At 53.7% G+C, this 16,180-nt stretch overlaps 8 protein-coding genes across 8 annotated transcripts; 3 read left to right on the top strand and 5 right to left on the bottom strand.

Moving 5' to 3' along the window:
* Nucleotides 1-692: 692 nt before the first annotated feature.
* On the top strand, nt 693-2,609 carry DACRYDRAFT_104165 (MFS general substrate transporter; the record flags this gene model as incomplete). The annotated part of the gene is made up of 3 exons (XM_040767884.1): nt 693-987; nt 1,050-1,548; nt 1,601-2,609. 3 exons carry the CDS (start codon nt 693-695, stop codon nt 2,607-2,609), a joined length of 1,803 nt encoding a protein of 600 aa, XP_040632574.1.
* A 268-nt stretch (nt 2,610-2,877) lies between these two features.
* On the bottom strand, nt 2,878-3,803 carry DACRYDRAFT_20091 (uncharacterized protein). The gene is made up of 3 exons (XM_040771791.1): nt 3,667-3,803; nt 3,357-3,615; nt 2,878-3,301 (listed from the first exon to the last, which is right to left on the bottom strand). The coding sequence occupies exons 1-3, from the start codon at nt 3,752-3,754 to the stop codon at nt 3,214-3,216; spliced, it is 435 nt and encodes a 144-aa protein (XP_040632573.1). The 5' UTR covers nt 3,755-3,803; the 3' UTR covers nt 2,878-3,213.
* A 388-nt stretch (nt 3,804-4,191) lies between these two features.
* On the bottom strand, nt 4,192-5,704 carry DACRYDRAFT_75000 (NADP-binding protein; the record flags this gene model as incomplete). The annotated part of the gene is made up of 7 exons (XM_040776100.1): nt 5,510-5,704; nt 5,273-5,453; nt 5,160-5,221; nt 4,951-5,101; nt 4,682-4,897; nt 4,519-4,627; nt 4,192-4,467 (listed from the first exon to the last, which is right to left on the bottom strand). Exons 1-7 carry the CDS (start codon nt 5,565-5,567, stop codon nt 4,192-4,194), a joined length of 1,053 nt encoding a protein of 350 aa, XP_040632572.1. The 5' UTR covers nt 5,568-5,704.
* A 293-nt stretch (nt 5,705-5,997) lies between these two features.
* DACRYDRAFT_20090 (DUF572-domain-containing protein) lies at nt 5,998-7,083 on the bottom strand. The gene has a single exon (XM_040771790.1). The coding sequence runs from the start codon at nt 7,006-7,008 to the stop codon at nt 6,061-6,063; it is 948 nt and encodes a 315-aa protein (XP_040632571.1). The 5' UTR covers nt 7,009-7,083; the 3' UTR covers nt 5,998-6,060.
* A 392-nt stretch (nt 7,084-7,475) lies between these two features.
* Nucleotides 7,476-8,567, top strand: DACRYDRAFT_46236 (SYF2-domain-containing protein; the record flags this gene model as incomplete). Its single annotated transcript, XM_040774689.1, has 3 exons — nt 7,476-7,757; nt 7,810-8,059; nt 8,110-8,567. The coding sequence occupies 3 exons, from the start codon at nt 7,476-7,478 to the stop codon at nt 8,565-8,567; spliced, it is 990 nt and encodes a 329-aa protein (XP_040632570.1).
* Nucleotides 8,568-8,725: 158 nt separating this feature from the next.
* On the bottom strand, nt 8,726-10,194 carry DACRYDRAFT_113733 (uncharacterized protein; the record flags this gene model as incomplete). Its single annotated transcript, XM_040769689.1, has 3 exons — nt 8,726-8,770; nt 8,822-9,128; nt 9,179-10,194. 3 exons carry the CDS (start codon nt 10,192-10,194, stop codon nt 8,726-8,728), a joined length of 1,368 nt encoding a protein of 455 aa, XP_040632569.1.
* A 592-nt stretch (nt 10,195-10,786) lies between these two features.
* DACRYDRAFT_113732 (uncharacterized protein) lies at nt 10,787-12,994 on the top strand. Its single transcript, XM_040769688.1, has 4 exons — nt 10,787-11,973; nt 12,027-12,417; nt 12,467-12,757; nt 12,810-12,994. The coding sequence occupies exons 1-2, from the start codon at nt 10,872-10,874 to the stop codon at nt 12,059-12,061; spliced, it is 1,137 nt and encodes a 378-aa protein (XP_040632568.1). The 5' UTR covers nt 10,787-10,871; the 3' UTR covers nt 12,062-12,417; nt 12,467-12,757; nt 12,810-12,994.
* Nucleotides 12,995-14,231: 1,237 nt separating this feature from the next.
* Nucleotides 14,232-16,162, bottom strand: DACRYDRAFT_20087 (ATP:ADP antiporter). Its single transcript, XM_040771789.1, has 9 exons — nt 15,995-16,162; nt 15,906-15,934; nt 15,788-15,856; nt 15,581-15,731; nt 15,233-15,530; nt 14,938-15,181; nt 14,795-14,888; nt 14,378-14,743; nt 14,232-14,329 (listed from the first exon to the last, which is right to left on the bottom strand). The coding sequence occupies exons 1-8, from the start codon at nt 16,119-16,121 to the stop codon at nt 14,733-14,735; spliced, it is 1,023 nt and encodes a 340-aa protein (XP_040632567.1). The 5' UTR covers nt 16,122-16,162; the 3' UTR covers nt 14,232-14,329; nt 14,378-14,732.
* Nucleotides 16,163-16,180: the final 18 nt, after the last annotated feature.

Below are 16,180 nucleotides of genomic sequence, written 5' to 3'. Positions count from 1 at the left end.
CAGACTCCCCCTTCCGTGGCCTCCGGGCCCTCGGCTCCGGGGTGGATAAATGGCATTTGGTGGCTGTCCTAGCGCCGGAATGCAAATTGTCCGGGAGATCACGCGCAAAAGCATCGGACCGGAGCCTTGGCGGCCCGGTGTGGTGCCGCTCGCCTGGGATCTCCCGCCCTGAGGCGCAATCGGCAGAAGACGTCAAATCTCTGCTTTCTTTTTACACTCTGGATAGGTAATTCAGTCGGTGCTGTCGGCCGCCATGCGGCATAATTTGGTGTGATTTGCGCTGATGAAAACTACGATGGCGCTGCGTTGGGCCGAGTTCGCCGTGTGCACTAGCCGGGGCTCGCAAGCTTTGCTCAGAGGTATATACACGGCGCCTCATTTGCTCGTTCAGCTTGACCGCCGTCAGGCACACTTGCACTTTCCCTTTCCTACTTGCCTTGGAGGCCCGACGCTCATTCCTACTTGACGCTTAACTCAAAGTGACTTTGTGTATACACCTTGGACCTTGTCTACCTTCCGAAGGAGGGCCGCACTACTTCCTCCTATTAGCCGAAAGCCGACATACGAACTAAAGACGCGCTGGCAGGTCACCGCACCCCCCACACGCACCAAGCATCAGGCTGTCTATAACCTCTGTCTATCGGCCTTTCCTATCCAGTTGCCCCCACATCACCCACCTCTGATCAGACACGATGGCGTCCGACGAAGGTCAATTCGCCCCCTACCGTTTCCCTCCCCACCCAGCCTTCTCACCCACCTTTACTCATTTCGACCGCGATTCGAGCGAGACGATGGTCGAGTCGCCCACTACGCCCAACCCCTTTCTGGGGAAGCGGCGGAGATCGAGTGCCTCACATCATACCGCACGTAGCAAGGAGATTGAAGAGGAGGAAACGGACCGTGATAGTGTAGGCGACGAGCCGAGCACATCTCGAGAAGGACAGGTGCAACCCCAAGTAGTCAGCAGGCCTGAGAAGCCCTATTCCAGTGTGTTCTTCTCGATTGTCCACCTAGAGCACACTCATCTTACTCATCCAACCTTCCTCTAGTCTTCACCCGCAAAGAGAAATGGTTCATTGTGTTCATGACCGCTGTGGCCGGCTTCTACTCTCCCCTCTCAGCGAATATCTACTTCCCCGCAATTCCCATTCTCTCCGAAGCGTTCCAAGAGCCCATCGAGCTCATCAATGTCACCGTCACTGTGAACATGCTCTTCCAGGGCATATCCCCGATGCTCTGGGGCAGCTTAGCCGACTCCCAACACTGCGGCCGGCGCCCAGTATATCTGGCATGCTTGCTGCTACTCACCCTTTCCTGCATCGGTCTTGCCCTCACGCCCACGAGCGCCTACTGGCTGCTCGTCTTCCTCCGGTGCTTCCAAGCCGCTGGATCGTCACCCGTGATCGCCCTAGGAGCGGGGACGATCGTGGACATCGCAACGAGTGCCGAGAGAGGTGGGTTCCTGGGCTTGTTCAATGTGGGGCCAATGATTGGGCCGTGTATTGGCCCTGTGATTGGAGGGCTGTTAGCAGACCAGATGGGCTGGAGGTGAGCTCACATCCCCTGACCTTATCCATCCAGAAGCTGATGCAGCTCCCAGATCTGTTTTCTGGTTCCTCGCCATCGCCTCGGGCGTTGCTTTCATCTTCGAATACCTCCTTTTACCGGAAACACTCCGCACGATCGTAGGCGACGGTTCAGCCCCCCCACCCAAACTGAACCGTCCCCTCATCCCCATCCTCGGCCGTGGTCGCAAGTCCGACCCTTCTTCTCCCGCCTCAGTGCCAGAGAAAGCTACCTCACACCACACGCCCCTCACCGTTCTCCGGCTCTTCCGCAACCCGGACCTGTGCCTCGTCCTCGTCTCCACCGCCATCCCTTACTCCGTTTTCTACGGCGTGATCACGACGATGTCCCCTCTGTTCCTACAAAACTATCCGTGGCTGACGGAGAGCGATATCGGCCTATGCTACCTTGCGAACGGCGGTGGCTGCCTACTGGGGAGCTTCACGGTGGGCAAGATGCTCGACTGGGAATGGCAACGCGTTCGCCGTTCTTTTGCTGCGAAAGGTCAGCTAGAAGACGGCGGCAGCGGGGCAAAGGGAGGCGTTCCCGTCGAATACGCTCGACTCCGCACCACCCCACTGTTCTGGGGCGCAGCGGCGACCTGTGTGCTATTGTATGGCTGGCTTACCAAGGCCAGGGTGCACATCGGCGTGCTTCTGCTCTTCCAATTCCTCATCGGTTTCCTCATAACCGCCCTGTTCAACATCAACCAAACACTGCTCATGGACCTGTTCCCTCAGCATGGTGCTGGTGTCACAGCGTGCAACAATCTTGTGCGGTGTTTGACGGGAGCGACATTCGTCTCCATCGAGAACTACATCCTTGACGGCGTCGGACCAGGCTGGGGATTCACGATCTTTGCGGCTATGATCGTCGCTACATATCCTGCGATGCTAGTGGAGTGGAAGCATGGGAAGAAATGGCGGAAGGCGCGGGAAGAGAGGGAGCAGAAGAAGGGCGTGGAGAGGGAAAAGAAGAGAGTGCAGAAGGAGAGAGAGATCGAGAAACGGGAGGGGGAGATGTACGAGCTTACCCAGCGGTAACGATGTCGGCCCGCTGGTTTCTGGTTTTCCCACTCATGACTGGACACGCCTTGCTCGGATGGACGGATGGAGGAAGGACAGCGCGCGAATTCGCGCATAGAATGGCTGTTTTACTAGGCATTTGTAGACTATTTCCACACGCACCTACACCTCGTCCTAGAAGGACGTAAACGCACGCAATACATAGGCAATTATCCGGTCATTTGGGGTTTGGAATATAATTCGCATTCAAATTCGGTATTGGAATACAGAGGGGTGATGAGACTTGAATTGCTTTTGGTATAGGTTGGATTGTCGGTGCTGCGATCTCCAGTTCGAACCCATGCGATGATACGGTATCGACAGCAATCTTCTGGGATTTCATGAATTGCCAACCGAGTATAAGGGCATGTCAAAATCGGCATTGACCGCGCATGGCCGCCCAACTGTACTACGATAACCACACCGAATTGTCGGTGATCTCGTCATGCACTCGCTCACTGCATCAGCCGGATATCCAATAGGTCGACTCGAAGGTGCATCTAAGCCATAGTCGGACGTGACAGAGTGTATATGCGCAGTGGCGTTGTGACCGGAAGGAAGAAAGAATGGGAAGGCGTGCAAACTACAGAGCCCCCCCAGACTGAACCATGAGAGCGATTGCCGTGGCGAGGATGAGTGCCACAACGCAGAGCAGAATCGCGCCCATGTATCTGAAGCATATGTCATAAGCATACTAGACCTGTAGGAGGCGTGGATAACGCTCACCTGAAGTTGCCCACAAAGCCCACATGTTTCTCCAGTCCGATCCTCACATCCCTGTAGCTCCACCACCCGCCGACGACAAGAGCGAGCGTGCATACAAAGTACAACGCTCCAAAGGTCATCGATGCCGGCAGTGGCATGCGAACTTCGTCCTGCTGATCAGAGTTGGGCGAAGGAAGGCGGGTGCGGAGCATGAGTGCAGAACTGATGAGGATGAAGAGGAAACACAGGCGGATGTTGGATAGCCATGTCCGCTCTAGGGCTATCGAAGCCTCAGTACCTCATCGAATTATTCATCGGAGCATGCACATACCGCAGAAATCTCTCGCAGCGCTTCCAGCATTCGGCACCAACCGATCGTCCACAACGTTCTCGCTGCTCGCAAACCGGCTCGTAGACATCTCCTCCCTGCTATTCTTCAGCGCAACAAGCGGGATAGACACCGCTTCCCTGACGGCGTGCTTGAGCTTCGCGTTGGCAGCTTCATGCCTGGTCGGGGATGAAGAGGTTGCGAAGGGGATTTGACTGTTGGATGAGCTTGGGGATAGGGTATGGGCCATGGCGCGACGATGGACAAAGATGGCGCAAGGGGAGAACAAGGAATCCACTTCACGTACCCTGCTTTATGAAGGGTCTTGCCGTAACTATCGTGTTCGGCGTAATTCTTGGAAATTCATTATTGGACCACAATAATGACATTCATCCTTGAGGATTAAAAACGTATCCAGAACAGTGTGAAAGAAGATCAGTCGGGGTGAATTTGGACGACCGTGATACATTCTTTCATTTTATAGATGTCATATCTACATACAATTCCGTCCTTCCCTGAATCCCGGGCTCACGCCTTCTTAGCCGCAAACAACTCCTCCTTAAAGTCAGCAACAGCGCCATCAAACCCAGTCTTCTCATCCGGGTTCTCATACCCCAGGGAGAACGCAAGCGTGTTATCGTACGACCCTGCCCAAGTCCTGCAGATCGCGTACGTCTGGGGCTCGAGGTTGTACTTGACGTGCTTGAGCGCTTCGGGCCCGCCGTACTTCTCGAGCGCGTTGAGGATATCACGTGTGGTGATGGTGATACCGGGGATGTTGATCGAGCGGTGGTGCTTGGGGTACTACGTGCGGTCAGCGACGGTGACGGGTTACCTACGAATGGTGACACGCACCTTCCCCGCAGGAACAGTGATAGTGTATACGAGATTTCGCACAACAGCCTTAGGGCTGCCGATCCAGATACGCATATTATCGATGATCGGATCCTTCGGGTCGTTCGTACTACCCCAACCATCAGCTTCCTCTCATTCCGACCCCGAGGGCAAACCAACTCACATGGGGCAAACGCTCTCCAAGCCCTGGAGCGGCTCCCTAATCAAGCCCGAGATGAACGAGCTCGCTGCGCTGCTCGGCGCGCCAGCGCGGACCGAGACTGTGGGAAGGCGCACGCTCCGGCCATCGATGAACCCCTTGCGCGTGTAGTCAAACACGAACATCTCCATGATTGCCTTGGCGGTACCGTACGAGGACTCGGGGGTGATGGGGGTGGCGCTTTGGCGGATAGTCGTTAGCAGGCTGCATGGACATGAATGTAGAGCACGTACTCGGGGTTAACATGGCTCTCCGGGAGCGCGAGGGGACCACCGTACACTGCCAAGCTGGAGGTAAGGACATAGAGGATCTTCGGGTCGTTCGGGTACTTGGCACCGTGCTGGCGCGTCGCCTCGAGCAGGTAACGGTGCGAGTCGACGTTGACTGTTATCCGCACGTATTATCGTTAGATGGGGACTAGGAATGCAGAGGGTAAGCGCACCTTTGTACCCGAAGTCGAAGTTGGCCTCGCTCCCTCCGCTCATAATCCCATGCATCGCAAACCTAATCACACGATCAACAACCCTTCACCTTCCCAGCAGATGAAGCACTCACACGCCGTCGATCTTTCCATAGCTGAACAGTTTCTCTGCCTCCTTAGGATCAGTGAGGTCGGCACCGACACTGGTTACCCGTCCTCCGGGACGCTCTGCGGGTGCCTTGATATCGCAGATGACGAGCTTGATGTCGGGGTAATGGGTGAGGAGGTAGGTGACGATGCGGTCTCCGAGGAATCCTTCGAAGTATTAGCGGAACATTGGAGTGGGATGACCAGCAGAGTAGGAGACGTACCGCCCGCCCCAGTGATGAGGATGGTCTTGAGATGAGCAGGAAGAACAGGAACGGACATGTTGTTCAAATGACAGTAGATGACAGTTCGTATCCAAGCAGAAGCCAAGCAGAAGAATACAGCAGTTCGTCAGGCTAAAAGGTGCTCGCTGTCCACCCACCCATTCGTCCATGAGACTTTCTCCTCGAGGCGGCGGGTGACCGCGCCGGACGCCCTCCGGTCCACCGACGTTCAGTGTCAAAATCACTGCCACCTCCGCCTTAATTTTTCCCCTTAGGCCGACGACGCCGCCTTTTCGGACTCTCTTCATGCCGACTTCATAATTATATTGTCGGTCACTTGGTCAGTGTGGCTGTTGCATCATGCGGTCTACTATCGATAACAAACACTTGAAACGCTGCCTAGTTTATATCAAACTTTCACTCGTCCTTGGCCTAATCTGTTTTCACTATACAATCTACGTAACACTCACGCAACGATGCATCAAAAGGTATGATTGTGTACATAGTGTACAATGTGTGCAATACAAAAGAGAAACTGGTCAAGCAAAGCCTCATACTAACGCCTTTGCCTTCGGCGCAACCTTGATACCCAGCGCACCAGCCTTGTTCTTTGGACCAACCTTGATCCCAAGGCTCGCTGCCATATCTTTTCGCTTCTTCGCGGGAGGCGGCATCACAACCTCCGCTTTCGAGAGTGTCGCCCGTGTGGATTCGGACAGGAGGTCTTTGAGGTCGGGCTGCGCGCCGTCCGCTTTCCGCTTGACGGTGATGGTTGATGGTGTCGCTGGTTCATTTGAGCTGGATGCGCTGCTGGAGCCTTCCGGTGTCGAGGTAGATGGACCAGCGATGGGCAAGCCAGGCGGAGGAGCAGGCACCTTGGCAAACACCTGCCGAACGAGTTCCTCATCTTCCTCCTCATCCCGCTTGCGCTTCAGATCCTCTACATCCACCCTCTCCTCTATTGCCCGCTCAAGGATATCCTCCACCTCCCTCGCACTGACCCTCTCGTTCCTCGCGTTCCGTGCGCGAATATCACCGAGCGCATCGAGGATATCCATCTCGCGCTTCGAGTCGAGCGTCCGGTTCTCAAGAGCCTTCATAGGGTTGTTCTCCTCCTCCTCGAGCTTCGCCAGCCTATCCTCCTCTTCGATCGCCTTCTCCTCTCTCCAGGGCTCGAAGTTTCTGCTCGCCCCATGTTCCGCCGTATAATCCGTGTTCTTGGGATCAGTCTTGAACGTAATCTCCGCACTGCACAGCGTGCACTTGATATAAAACCGGAAGATCTTGATCCCATAATAGTCTTCCCCTTCAACAGTCTCCTTCCGTGCGTTGAACTTCTTCCCCTTGTAGATATACTCCCCACACGTGTTGCAGCGCATCGAGAAGGGCGTCATGAGACGCACGACCTGCTGTGTTGGCCGTCCACCTTTTCGCCGGGGGATCTTCGCCGGGTCGAAGTCTGGGGGGTAGTACTTGTTGAGTACTTTACGCTCAGACATCTTGTATTAATGTTACGTCGATGTCGAAGAGGTATTAAAGAGTGTTGTCGATGATTCCTCAGCGAAGAGGTCGTCGTTGTCCACAAGATGCAAGCGCTCGTCCGACTCACCAATCATTTGTTCAAGCGTAACTGCTTCCGGTTGATGGCTGTGCTCATATTTACTTCCGTCTGCGCTTCTGGGGTGTGCCAGAGCGTCCTGGACAACTCACTGAATACCGGCCACCAATCATGCCGCCTCGTAGAAAGTCCAGCAAGAAGGCCAGGGCAGCACCTGAGGAAGAGTCTGCCTCTCTCGCCGCCGGCGCTCAAATAGAGCCCGCCTCGGCAGAACACCCCGTCGTCGAGGAGCCCGTCCCTGTAGACTCAGAGGTGTTCGAACAGACCAACCCTGAGCCAGAGCCTATGATGCCTGTTGCGTTGGAGGATGCAGTGAAGGACGAAGAAGAGAGGGACGAGTTGGCTGCTATGGGCCCTCCTGACGAACCTGTTGTGGAAGTTGCACAGCAGGATGTGGTGCCCGAGGTCGTGGAAGAGATTGTGCAGCCTGTTGAGATTAGGGTGGATGATGATGACAAGGTAGATGAAGTTGCTGGGGAAGTTGTGGCGGACGTTGTGGAGGATGAGGCTGCCTCCGTGGATGGGGAGGAAGCTGAGATGGAGGAAGCGCCGGCAGAAGGCTCTTCGGGCGAGGGACGGATGAGCATGGCCGAGCGGATGAAGAAGTTGCAAGCACTTCGTGGGAAGATGGTACGTGTCTCTAACGACGGTGAAACGTCCGGTTGCTGAAGCATTGATCTAGCGTGACACACTCCAAGCCAACCGGAAAGATCTCGTTGCTGAGAATGCGCGACAAAAGACTTCAGCTCGGGAATTACAACGGCTAGAGAAGAAACGCAAGCTTGCCGAGGTCTTGCGTGAGAAGGCCGACGCTGAAGAACGAGGGGAGGACGTCGAGCGGAAGAAGAACTGGGAATGGAGTATCGAGGAGAACGACGAATGGGAGAAAAAACAGGAGAGAAAGAAGAAGCGGGCCGACTTTACGTTCAACAGTGAGCTTTTCTTCAGCCTTTCCACGCTGCGGTATGCTCATTACGTCAAGATGCCGAGGATCATGCCCGCCGACGATACAAGAAAGACCTAGATTTCATCAAGCCCGATCTCGAGGCTTACAACCGACAAAAAGAGGCTGCGCTCGGCCTCGCTCCCGGTACGCTCAAGGCCGGTCAACCCACCTCCGGCGCGCTGGTCGCTACCACCTCCTCGGGTGCTCTGACAGTTGCTCAACGACAAGCTTCCGAAGACCTGTACCGGGATGCCAACAGCTTAGCATATGCGGACAACAAGCCGAGCGAAGAGGCGATCGATCGGGTTGTGTCCAAGCTGAATATGGACATGGATCGCAGGGGCAAGTTCTCCCGGAAACGGCTCAATGAGGACGACGGGGATGTCACGTATATCAACGAACGCAATCGGGTGTTCAACAAGAAGATTGCGAGATATTATGATAAGTATACTGCGGAGATTCGGGCTAGTTTCGAGAGAGGAACTGCTTTGTAGACACAGGCACTTTGTGTTGGATATTTGTACTCATCGGTGTAATTTATACGCCTGGCTCGCGGGCCAACATCTGACTTGATATACTGTTTGACAAGTATACATTAATGATCTAATGATACATCTGGCTGAACGAAAGTGGGTAAGAATAAATTAGTGCGTCAAGGCATCATGCCGTTGACCTGCAATCGCTTTCCAGCAAGCATCTGCATACATCCTGTCAGCGGAACGTGCTTGTCGTGTACGTCTGGACGCACCATGGGGAACTTCTTCCTGATCTTGGCAATCTTCATACATTCGTTCCTGGCATTATGCGTTATCTGGCTGCCCATAATAGCGCTCTCCACATAATGCTTCAGATACTTGAGGCATATCTCTTCCCTAAATGACGGGTAGAGTTTCTTGTTAAGCTGCCTCTCGGCTTTCCGTGTGCTCTCAAGATACTGATGACTCTGATGGATCATAAAGTCGTCCGCGAGGACGTAGAAAGATCGACCAGAGATGTACATCTCAAAGAGGCATGCGGCCTTGTTAGCTCCATATCCGATGAATCGCTCATCGCACCTGTCCACAAGAGGTCAGGATGACGCATATATGCGCATGAATATGCATACCACGGGGCGTTCTCTCGCTGAAAGATGACGTACGGCTCGTAAGAGGGATGATAGTCCTTCACCTTGTAGATCTCGCCTGAGGTAGCGTTGGCAAAGCGTGAGTAATTGGTGGCTGCGTGTCCCGGTCGCCAAGCCCCGTGGAACTGTCCAATCTCGCCGTTTTCCAAGAGAGGCAGCAGATCTCGCTTTGCCACAGGGAAGAGGGAGGTGTACTTCCCCGCATCGATGGATGCGTACTCGAACGCGGGAAGGACGAGCATAGCGTTGTTCTCCAGAAGATTCAGGGCTATCTGACTTCCTTGTATGCGCTGTGCAAACGGCGTGCACGGGTAAAAGTCCACATCGAGCATTAGGATCGTATCCGTCCGAGCAAAGGCACGCGCAACGTTTCGCCATGTGTTGAATGCCCTAGGAGGGGAGTTGAGGATCAGGTGAATATCGACATGTTCCACGATGGCTGGATTAGACGTGTAGAACTCGTGTAGCGAAGGAAGAGAGAGCGGGGATTGGAATGGCACCGCGACGGATATCGGGCCGTTGTAGTGGGATGCTAGACGAGAGAGAACAGGATAGCGGGACGGCGTCACAAGCGTCGTGATCGTGATCGCTGATGGATCCGGACTGCGAGCTGCGCGATAGTAGAAGGGCAGAACCTGGATGGGAGCAGAATTGTTCTTGTTGCTCGGCGCATCTGGGTTGTCCATCGCTAGTAACGAGGCGATGGCTTGCTCGATCGACTCGGTCGAGAGCTCCTGGTACCAGGTGGGCGGAGAGAAGGCAGCGTTATGCGGACCCGACGGTAGACTTGGAAGATCCAAGACGTCGTCGGACGAGTAGGTATGCAGATGATGCGGAAGAGTGAGAACATGATGGATGGCAGATTGTACCTGAGCCTCGGGCTGCTGCGGTTCTACGATGGCGGTTATGGGGGTTGATGTACGAGAAGGGTTGTGGAGAAGGTAGAGAACGAAGACAGCGACGGCAACGAGAGTGAAGAGAGTATTCGGTCGAGCCATAAGAAAGGGAACGCATACGGTGAGAGAAAGGGGAAGAGCGACGATGAGCAAGCCATGACAGAGAGTATCCAGTAATAGTAAGACTCAGTGCTAAGACAGACGTAAAGTAAGACCGTTGTTTTCGTCCGATTAGTTGTGAGGGTCTTCCTTCTTATTACGTGTCGACCACGTCTAGCACTTACATCTATCCAGATCATCATGGTGATCATCAGGGATAACTTTCGATATCATATGCTCTGCGTCGAAGAATATGAATTATCCCAAGTTACGGCCATGTGAAGAGTGACGAGAAGAATCTCTTCTCGAAGTTGGAACAGATTGAGTGTGCCCATGTGGTCATCGTGAGGCGCCGCGTATATCTACCTCGACGAGGACGCCGTTTCCCATCTTTGGGTGCTTCAAGTCCTTGCTCTCAACCAGCAGCTCATGGGTAGAAATAGACGTAAGTGCATATCGTTAGATTCTGCGCAGATTAACGCAGATGACTAGGGAACCGTAACCTCTATTACTACCACTATCCTCAGGATACCGTGCCAGTGAACTCTGCTTCTCCCTCGGTTCCTCTTTGTTCTCCCCTAGCAGAAGACCGGCAGGAGAGAGAATCATACCCGCCTCTTCACCAGAGCCCGTACTCATCAAGGATATCCGAGGAACCAGTCGAACGCGCCGCTAGCCCCATGCCGATGACTCCTTGTGCGCCAAGTACCTATGCGGGTACTATCCGCAGCCGTGCGCCAAGCATATATGAGGAAGTACCTGAAGCAGATCAATGGCACAACCGGCCCCCGAGTCGAGTACGACCCCCCAGTCCTACAGGTTCTGTTCATATTGGGTGTGGGAGCCAACATAGTGAGCCCGCTGATGAGCCCCCCATCGAGATGGGTACGCATCGAGGTCGCCCGGCCAGCGTTCGATCTGTTCCTCCCGAATATCCAATGTTTGCACCTGAGCATGTGGAAACACCCGAAGCGTCGACGCACGAGGTTGAGCACCAACAAACGTTCCACGTCCCCGATGTCTTCCTGGATCCATTGGCTGATCTAGTCCTGGAATCGTCTGACAACGTTTCCTTTCGGGTGCACGGAGCTATTCTCAGATGGGGCTCGACGTACTTCAAGCAGTACTTGACTGAACATCCAACCACTTCGCCCATCCCCTGGCACGAAACGGCGGCTACGATCCTTGCTGTTCTCTATCGTCTCTACCCTGTTGTTAATCCCGCGATAGATAATATCGAGGACTTGATTCACCTGGCACTAGCCGCGCACAAGTGCGGCATGGACTCGGTGGTTGCAGAGGTACGAGGCCTGTTGCTCGAACCCCGCTTTCTGCATTCTCGCCCGCTTGCGGTCTATAGGGTTGCGTGTCAGCTCAGTCTCGACGATATCAAACGCAGCGCTGCACGCTATCTGGTTGAGCAGTACGACCCTTTTGACCTGGCTTTGCGCCTGGACATGACCCCGGAACTCTCCGCACCAGACTTCCTCGCATTGTATGAACTCCGCAAGAAGAGGGTTGACCACGCTCTCGAGGCCCTGAAGCGCCATCTCGGCAACCCACGCATCTCCCATAAATGCGAAGTGACGCACGAGTACGAGACCATACGTGCTCGACTACGTGATACGCCCTCAGCATCAGTTCTCGCGTCGATCCCAGACAGCTTCCCTGGTCAGGTTCCTCCCGATCACGGCTGCGATCGCAGGGATTGTCAGGCGAACTGGTCCAGGCTCAAGGCCCTGAAAGCTGAGCTCGCAGATCCCGACTCGCTTATCGTCATTGGTATGGGCATCTTACCCCACCATATTGTCATTAACCGACTGACACGCATATAGATGTTTTTGTAAATCGATCGCTCAAACTCATCTAGCTGTTTTCCAAGCATGCGGTAAAACCCTGCCTAGCTTGGATCAACCGCTAGGTGACATCTCAGAGTCTGTGTTACGCTGGCAAACCTTGGACTTGCTCGCCTCACGCATCCTCTGATCGCTCTTGCCTTCATGCCTCATACGTCCGTTGCTGTCAGCAGTCTACCATAGTGCATCTCCGTTTCCGTCTTTGTATGCATTCCCGGCAGAGCTTTCAAACATCTGAGTTCATTCGCGACATAAAAGGCGGGGTTCAGGAAGTTGTGATAGTGCCAACTGGTCACGTGGTCGGCCATCCTCGTAATGTCCCTATCGATCACGTACTGTATGAGCGAACGAATATATTATCTTTCCCGAGGTAAGCTCGTGCTTGAGGGGTGTAGAGTGTACGATATTGACCGAATTAGTGCGCCTCGTTGCTTGGAGGATGGTGACAGCAAGTGACTTCAATATTCATGGCACATGTTCCGGAAATGTTACCACAATGGTGCAGGAAATCCCCCATTATGCTGGTTCTTGCCCGCTTGGTGCAGCGGAGTGACAGCCGCGACTACCTTTCTGTCCAGCGACCGAGTGATCGAGCGCTGATGGTGGGCGATAGCCACGAGGCCATGTGATACTTATTGCAACGTCTCTCTCACACACGCATTATCTCGGGATACGTTCGATCTGCATCGTCAGCATGTCGAGGAGCAGAAGTAAGTCGACTATTATCATTATTGATCAAGTATGCTAAGGGCTTGATGTTAGGACATCGTGATAGCATCACTGGCAGCAGCATTCATAGTCGAACTATGACCCCTGAGCCTTCACCCAAGAGAGCAAAATACATCGAAGATGAACGTTCGCCAAGTCCCCCACTTATTCGAGGAGTATTTCGGACATACGCCGCTGCTAGCCCTCTGCAAGGCGTTCGCATTATCGAGACCCCTTTTCGATATGTCACACCACCATCGGGAGAGGCACCTGAGGAGGAAGACTTTGACCACACTGCTATCCTGTCGTCCTATCATGTACCCAACGGCTCGATACGGGAAGAGATCCTCGTCGCAGCAGGTACAGCCCCGTCTGGTCGCACAGAACTACATGATGCGTTGCCTGGGCCAACTTCGCAGGCTGATTACTCAGTCAGCGACTCTACAGCCCCGACCAAGCCCTTCAACGTGCCAGCCGTATTTCGCGACCTGTCCGCCGACACGCTCATTCAGTCTTCCGACAATGTATTTTTCCGAATCGACAGGTCCGTGTTGAAGGCTGGATCGACTCATTTCAAGAGAGTCTTTCCCGAGTCGAACCATGAGACCGTAGCAACACCAATCTCTTGGCCGGAGCCTGCCAGTACTGTGCTTGCACTTCTGTACCGCATCTATCCCCTCCCTCGTCCCGAGATCAGAGATGTAGAAGAGTTGGTCACCCTTATGGTTGCAGCCCACAATTGGGGCATGCATGGGGTTCTTGAGCCCCTCGAAGATCTCATGCTCCAACCGCGCTTTCTGGACGAACGTCCCCTGGCGGTGTACAATGTAGCTTGCCTTCTGCGGCTTCACCATGCCAAACGTCATTCGGCTCGTCGTTTGGTAGAGCTGTTCGATCCACTTGACGAGGTTCTCCGACGTGATGCCAAGGGGCTCTCTGCGCTGGACTTCATTGCTCTGTGTGATCTGCGCAAGAAGAGGGTTGCTTACTGCCTTCAGGCCTTCGATAATCACCTTCCCAGCGTTTGCGTGCACGACAACGAACTTTCTTACGATCGATGGCACGACGTAATACGGACGAGGTTATCTCAGTGGCCCTCAGCCTCAATACTGGAATCGCTGCTGGATCTATCGGATGCTTTTGGCGATCGCTGCTTCGGCTGCTCCGATGAAGAATGCACTCATTCTCTGTGGTCGAGAGTTTCCACTCTTAGGGATGAGTTGGACGATGGAGCCCACTTTATTGGTGATGGTAGGATAAATTTTCACGCAGCGAATAAAGAGCTGATTAGTTGATGATCAGTAGAGTCGTACCTGTGAAGCAACTTCATAGGCAGCATTTCGAAGAGGACACATGAATTTGCAGCCGCCTTTCCAAGCACCTAAACAACAAAGGGCTGTTTGAAACGACCCCTGGTTCCTACCCTCTCTCCTTGTATGCATTTATGTATTTATTCGATGGTGCCAGAAAAAGGCCGTCCACGCTTTTGATTTTCCCTGCCAATCTCTTGATCGGGATGCGGGGAACAATCTACAGCTCTGGGAACAACAACAGTCTAGGGGTGAAGATATTGGCTGGTTATTGTTTTGAGATATTTAGCCGGATTTATGAGACGATCCTACCTTTCCGCTGGTCACCTTCTCAACTCTTCCTCACTCGGATTTGACCAGTAGATGTAGGTGAGTTATCCACAGAGTTGTCAGAGTGGCGGACCTCCGGGCATGACTTGTCACCTAGTGGTGATATAACTGTTGTCACGAATAACTTGAGAACATACCCTGAGGCGGGGTCAGGACAAATTCGGTGCAAATATCTAACCACAAATAGGATATGAACATTGAATAGCAAGCGAGAGCCAAGGTTCGATGCCGAGCATGGCAATGTTAACAAGGAAGTATGAACAAGTGATTAGGAGACCTAATATTTGGACAGTCATCTCGGCTTTTTGGAGACAACTGGATTTGACAAGGGAGTCCATTAGCCGGAGCCTGATGTTCACCGTCAGAAAGCTCCATATTAAAACGGGCCAAGAGACGTACCGGCGGAGTAGACCTTGCCAAACATCAGCAGCTGGAACTGGTCATACAGCGGAAGAACCAGTCCTCCAGCGACAGCACGGAGGATATTAGCGCCCTTGATTACGATGAGTCCCAACATCTCAAAGGAGCGGATATCAGCTTACAGCGCCCTTGAAGAGAGACCTAAAACCCTCCTTCTGAATAATCTGCTGCGCAGCAGACCAAGTCGACTTGTAATGCACGCCAGTTCCAGACGTCATCATCATACGCCTGCGGATGGTATCGAGTGGATAGGCGATGAAGCTCGCGACGTTCGTGACAGTCCAGCCGAGGGCGAACGATGCAGCGAAGTTGTTCTCGAGGGGACCCGTAAGCACGAGTGGCTTGATACTATCGTAGGCGCCAAAGCTGCAAAACTATGTCGATGCCGGGTCGTACATCTGGAAATTTTCTACTTACTAGGCGCCACGATAGACAATGATCCCAGCAAGAGAGGGCATGAAGCCTCGGTACAGACCAATGAGGCCATCCGTGGCCAGCGTCTTGCGGTAAACGTCGAGCAGGCCGTTGAACTGCCTCTCTCCGCCTTTGGTACCAGACTTGGCGTCATTGGCAAGGCGGGTCCTCGCATAATCGAGCGAGTAGACGAAGAGCTGGGAAGTAGCTCCGGCCGCCGCGCCGGAAGCTACGTTCCCCCCAACCCAAAGCCAGAAACCCTCGGAACGCTTAAAGTTAAACATCGACTTATAGTAGTCCTCTGTCAACCGTCGTCAGGGTGGGGCATGCGTAGACTGTGACGGCACTGACTGAATGCAAAGTTCAAAGCCTGTGTCGGGAAATAGCGAATCACGTTTGCACCATTCCCACGCCAGAACGCAATGAAGCCTTCCTCATTGTACGTTCTTATGGTGCAATCGATGATGCCTTTATAGGGCGTCGAAAGACGACCCTGCTTCATCTATACTCGCACCGAGTTAGTTAGGTACGCATCCCATCTCGAGGGAAACGCCTCACCATTTCATCCTGATTCTGAATCAGGAGTTTAATGCGCTCAATAGGGGCTGCCACCGTCTTTCCAATGGCCTCCGATAGATAGTCAATTGGGGCACCCTTCCCTATTCTGCTCGCGTACGGCTGCAACACCACCCATCATGAAGTCGACTAGCAATACAAACTACGCGTCAGCAAACATAGATCAGGAACGCGTCGGTCTGGACATACTGGCAAAATCCTTCGGCGTTTTAGTCCTCTTCTTGACCACCTTGACCTGTTCCTTAACCAGGTCGGCGGCCTCCAGGGCCTTTTCCTTAGTGGCATCCTTTGCCTTTTCGGGGCCGGATGCGTTCATAGTAGCAGAAAAGCAGAAAAAAAGACTGAGTGGTGCGTGAGGTGTTCCTGGCTGGCGTA

The sequence above is a fragment of the Dacryopinax primogenitus genome (assembly GCF_000292625.1).
Source record: "Dacryopinax primogenitus strain DJM-731 SS1 chromosome Unknown DACRYscaffold_2, whole genome shotgun sequence".
In the NCBI taxonomy this organism is placed as follows: domain Eukaryota; kingdom Fungi; phylum Basidiomycota; class Dacrymycetes; order Dacrymycetales; family Dacrymycetaceae; genus Dacryopinax; species Dacryopinax primogenitus.
This window is presented reverse-complemented; position numbering and strand designations above follow the sequence as displayed.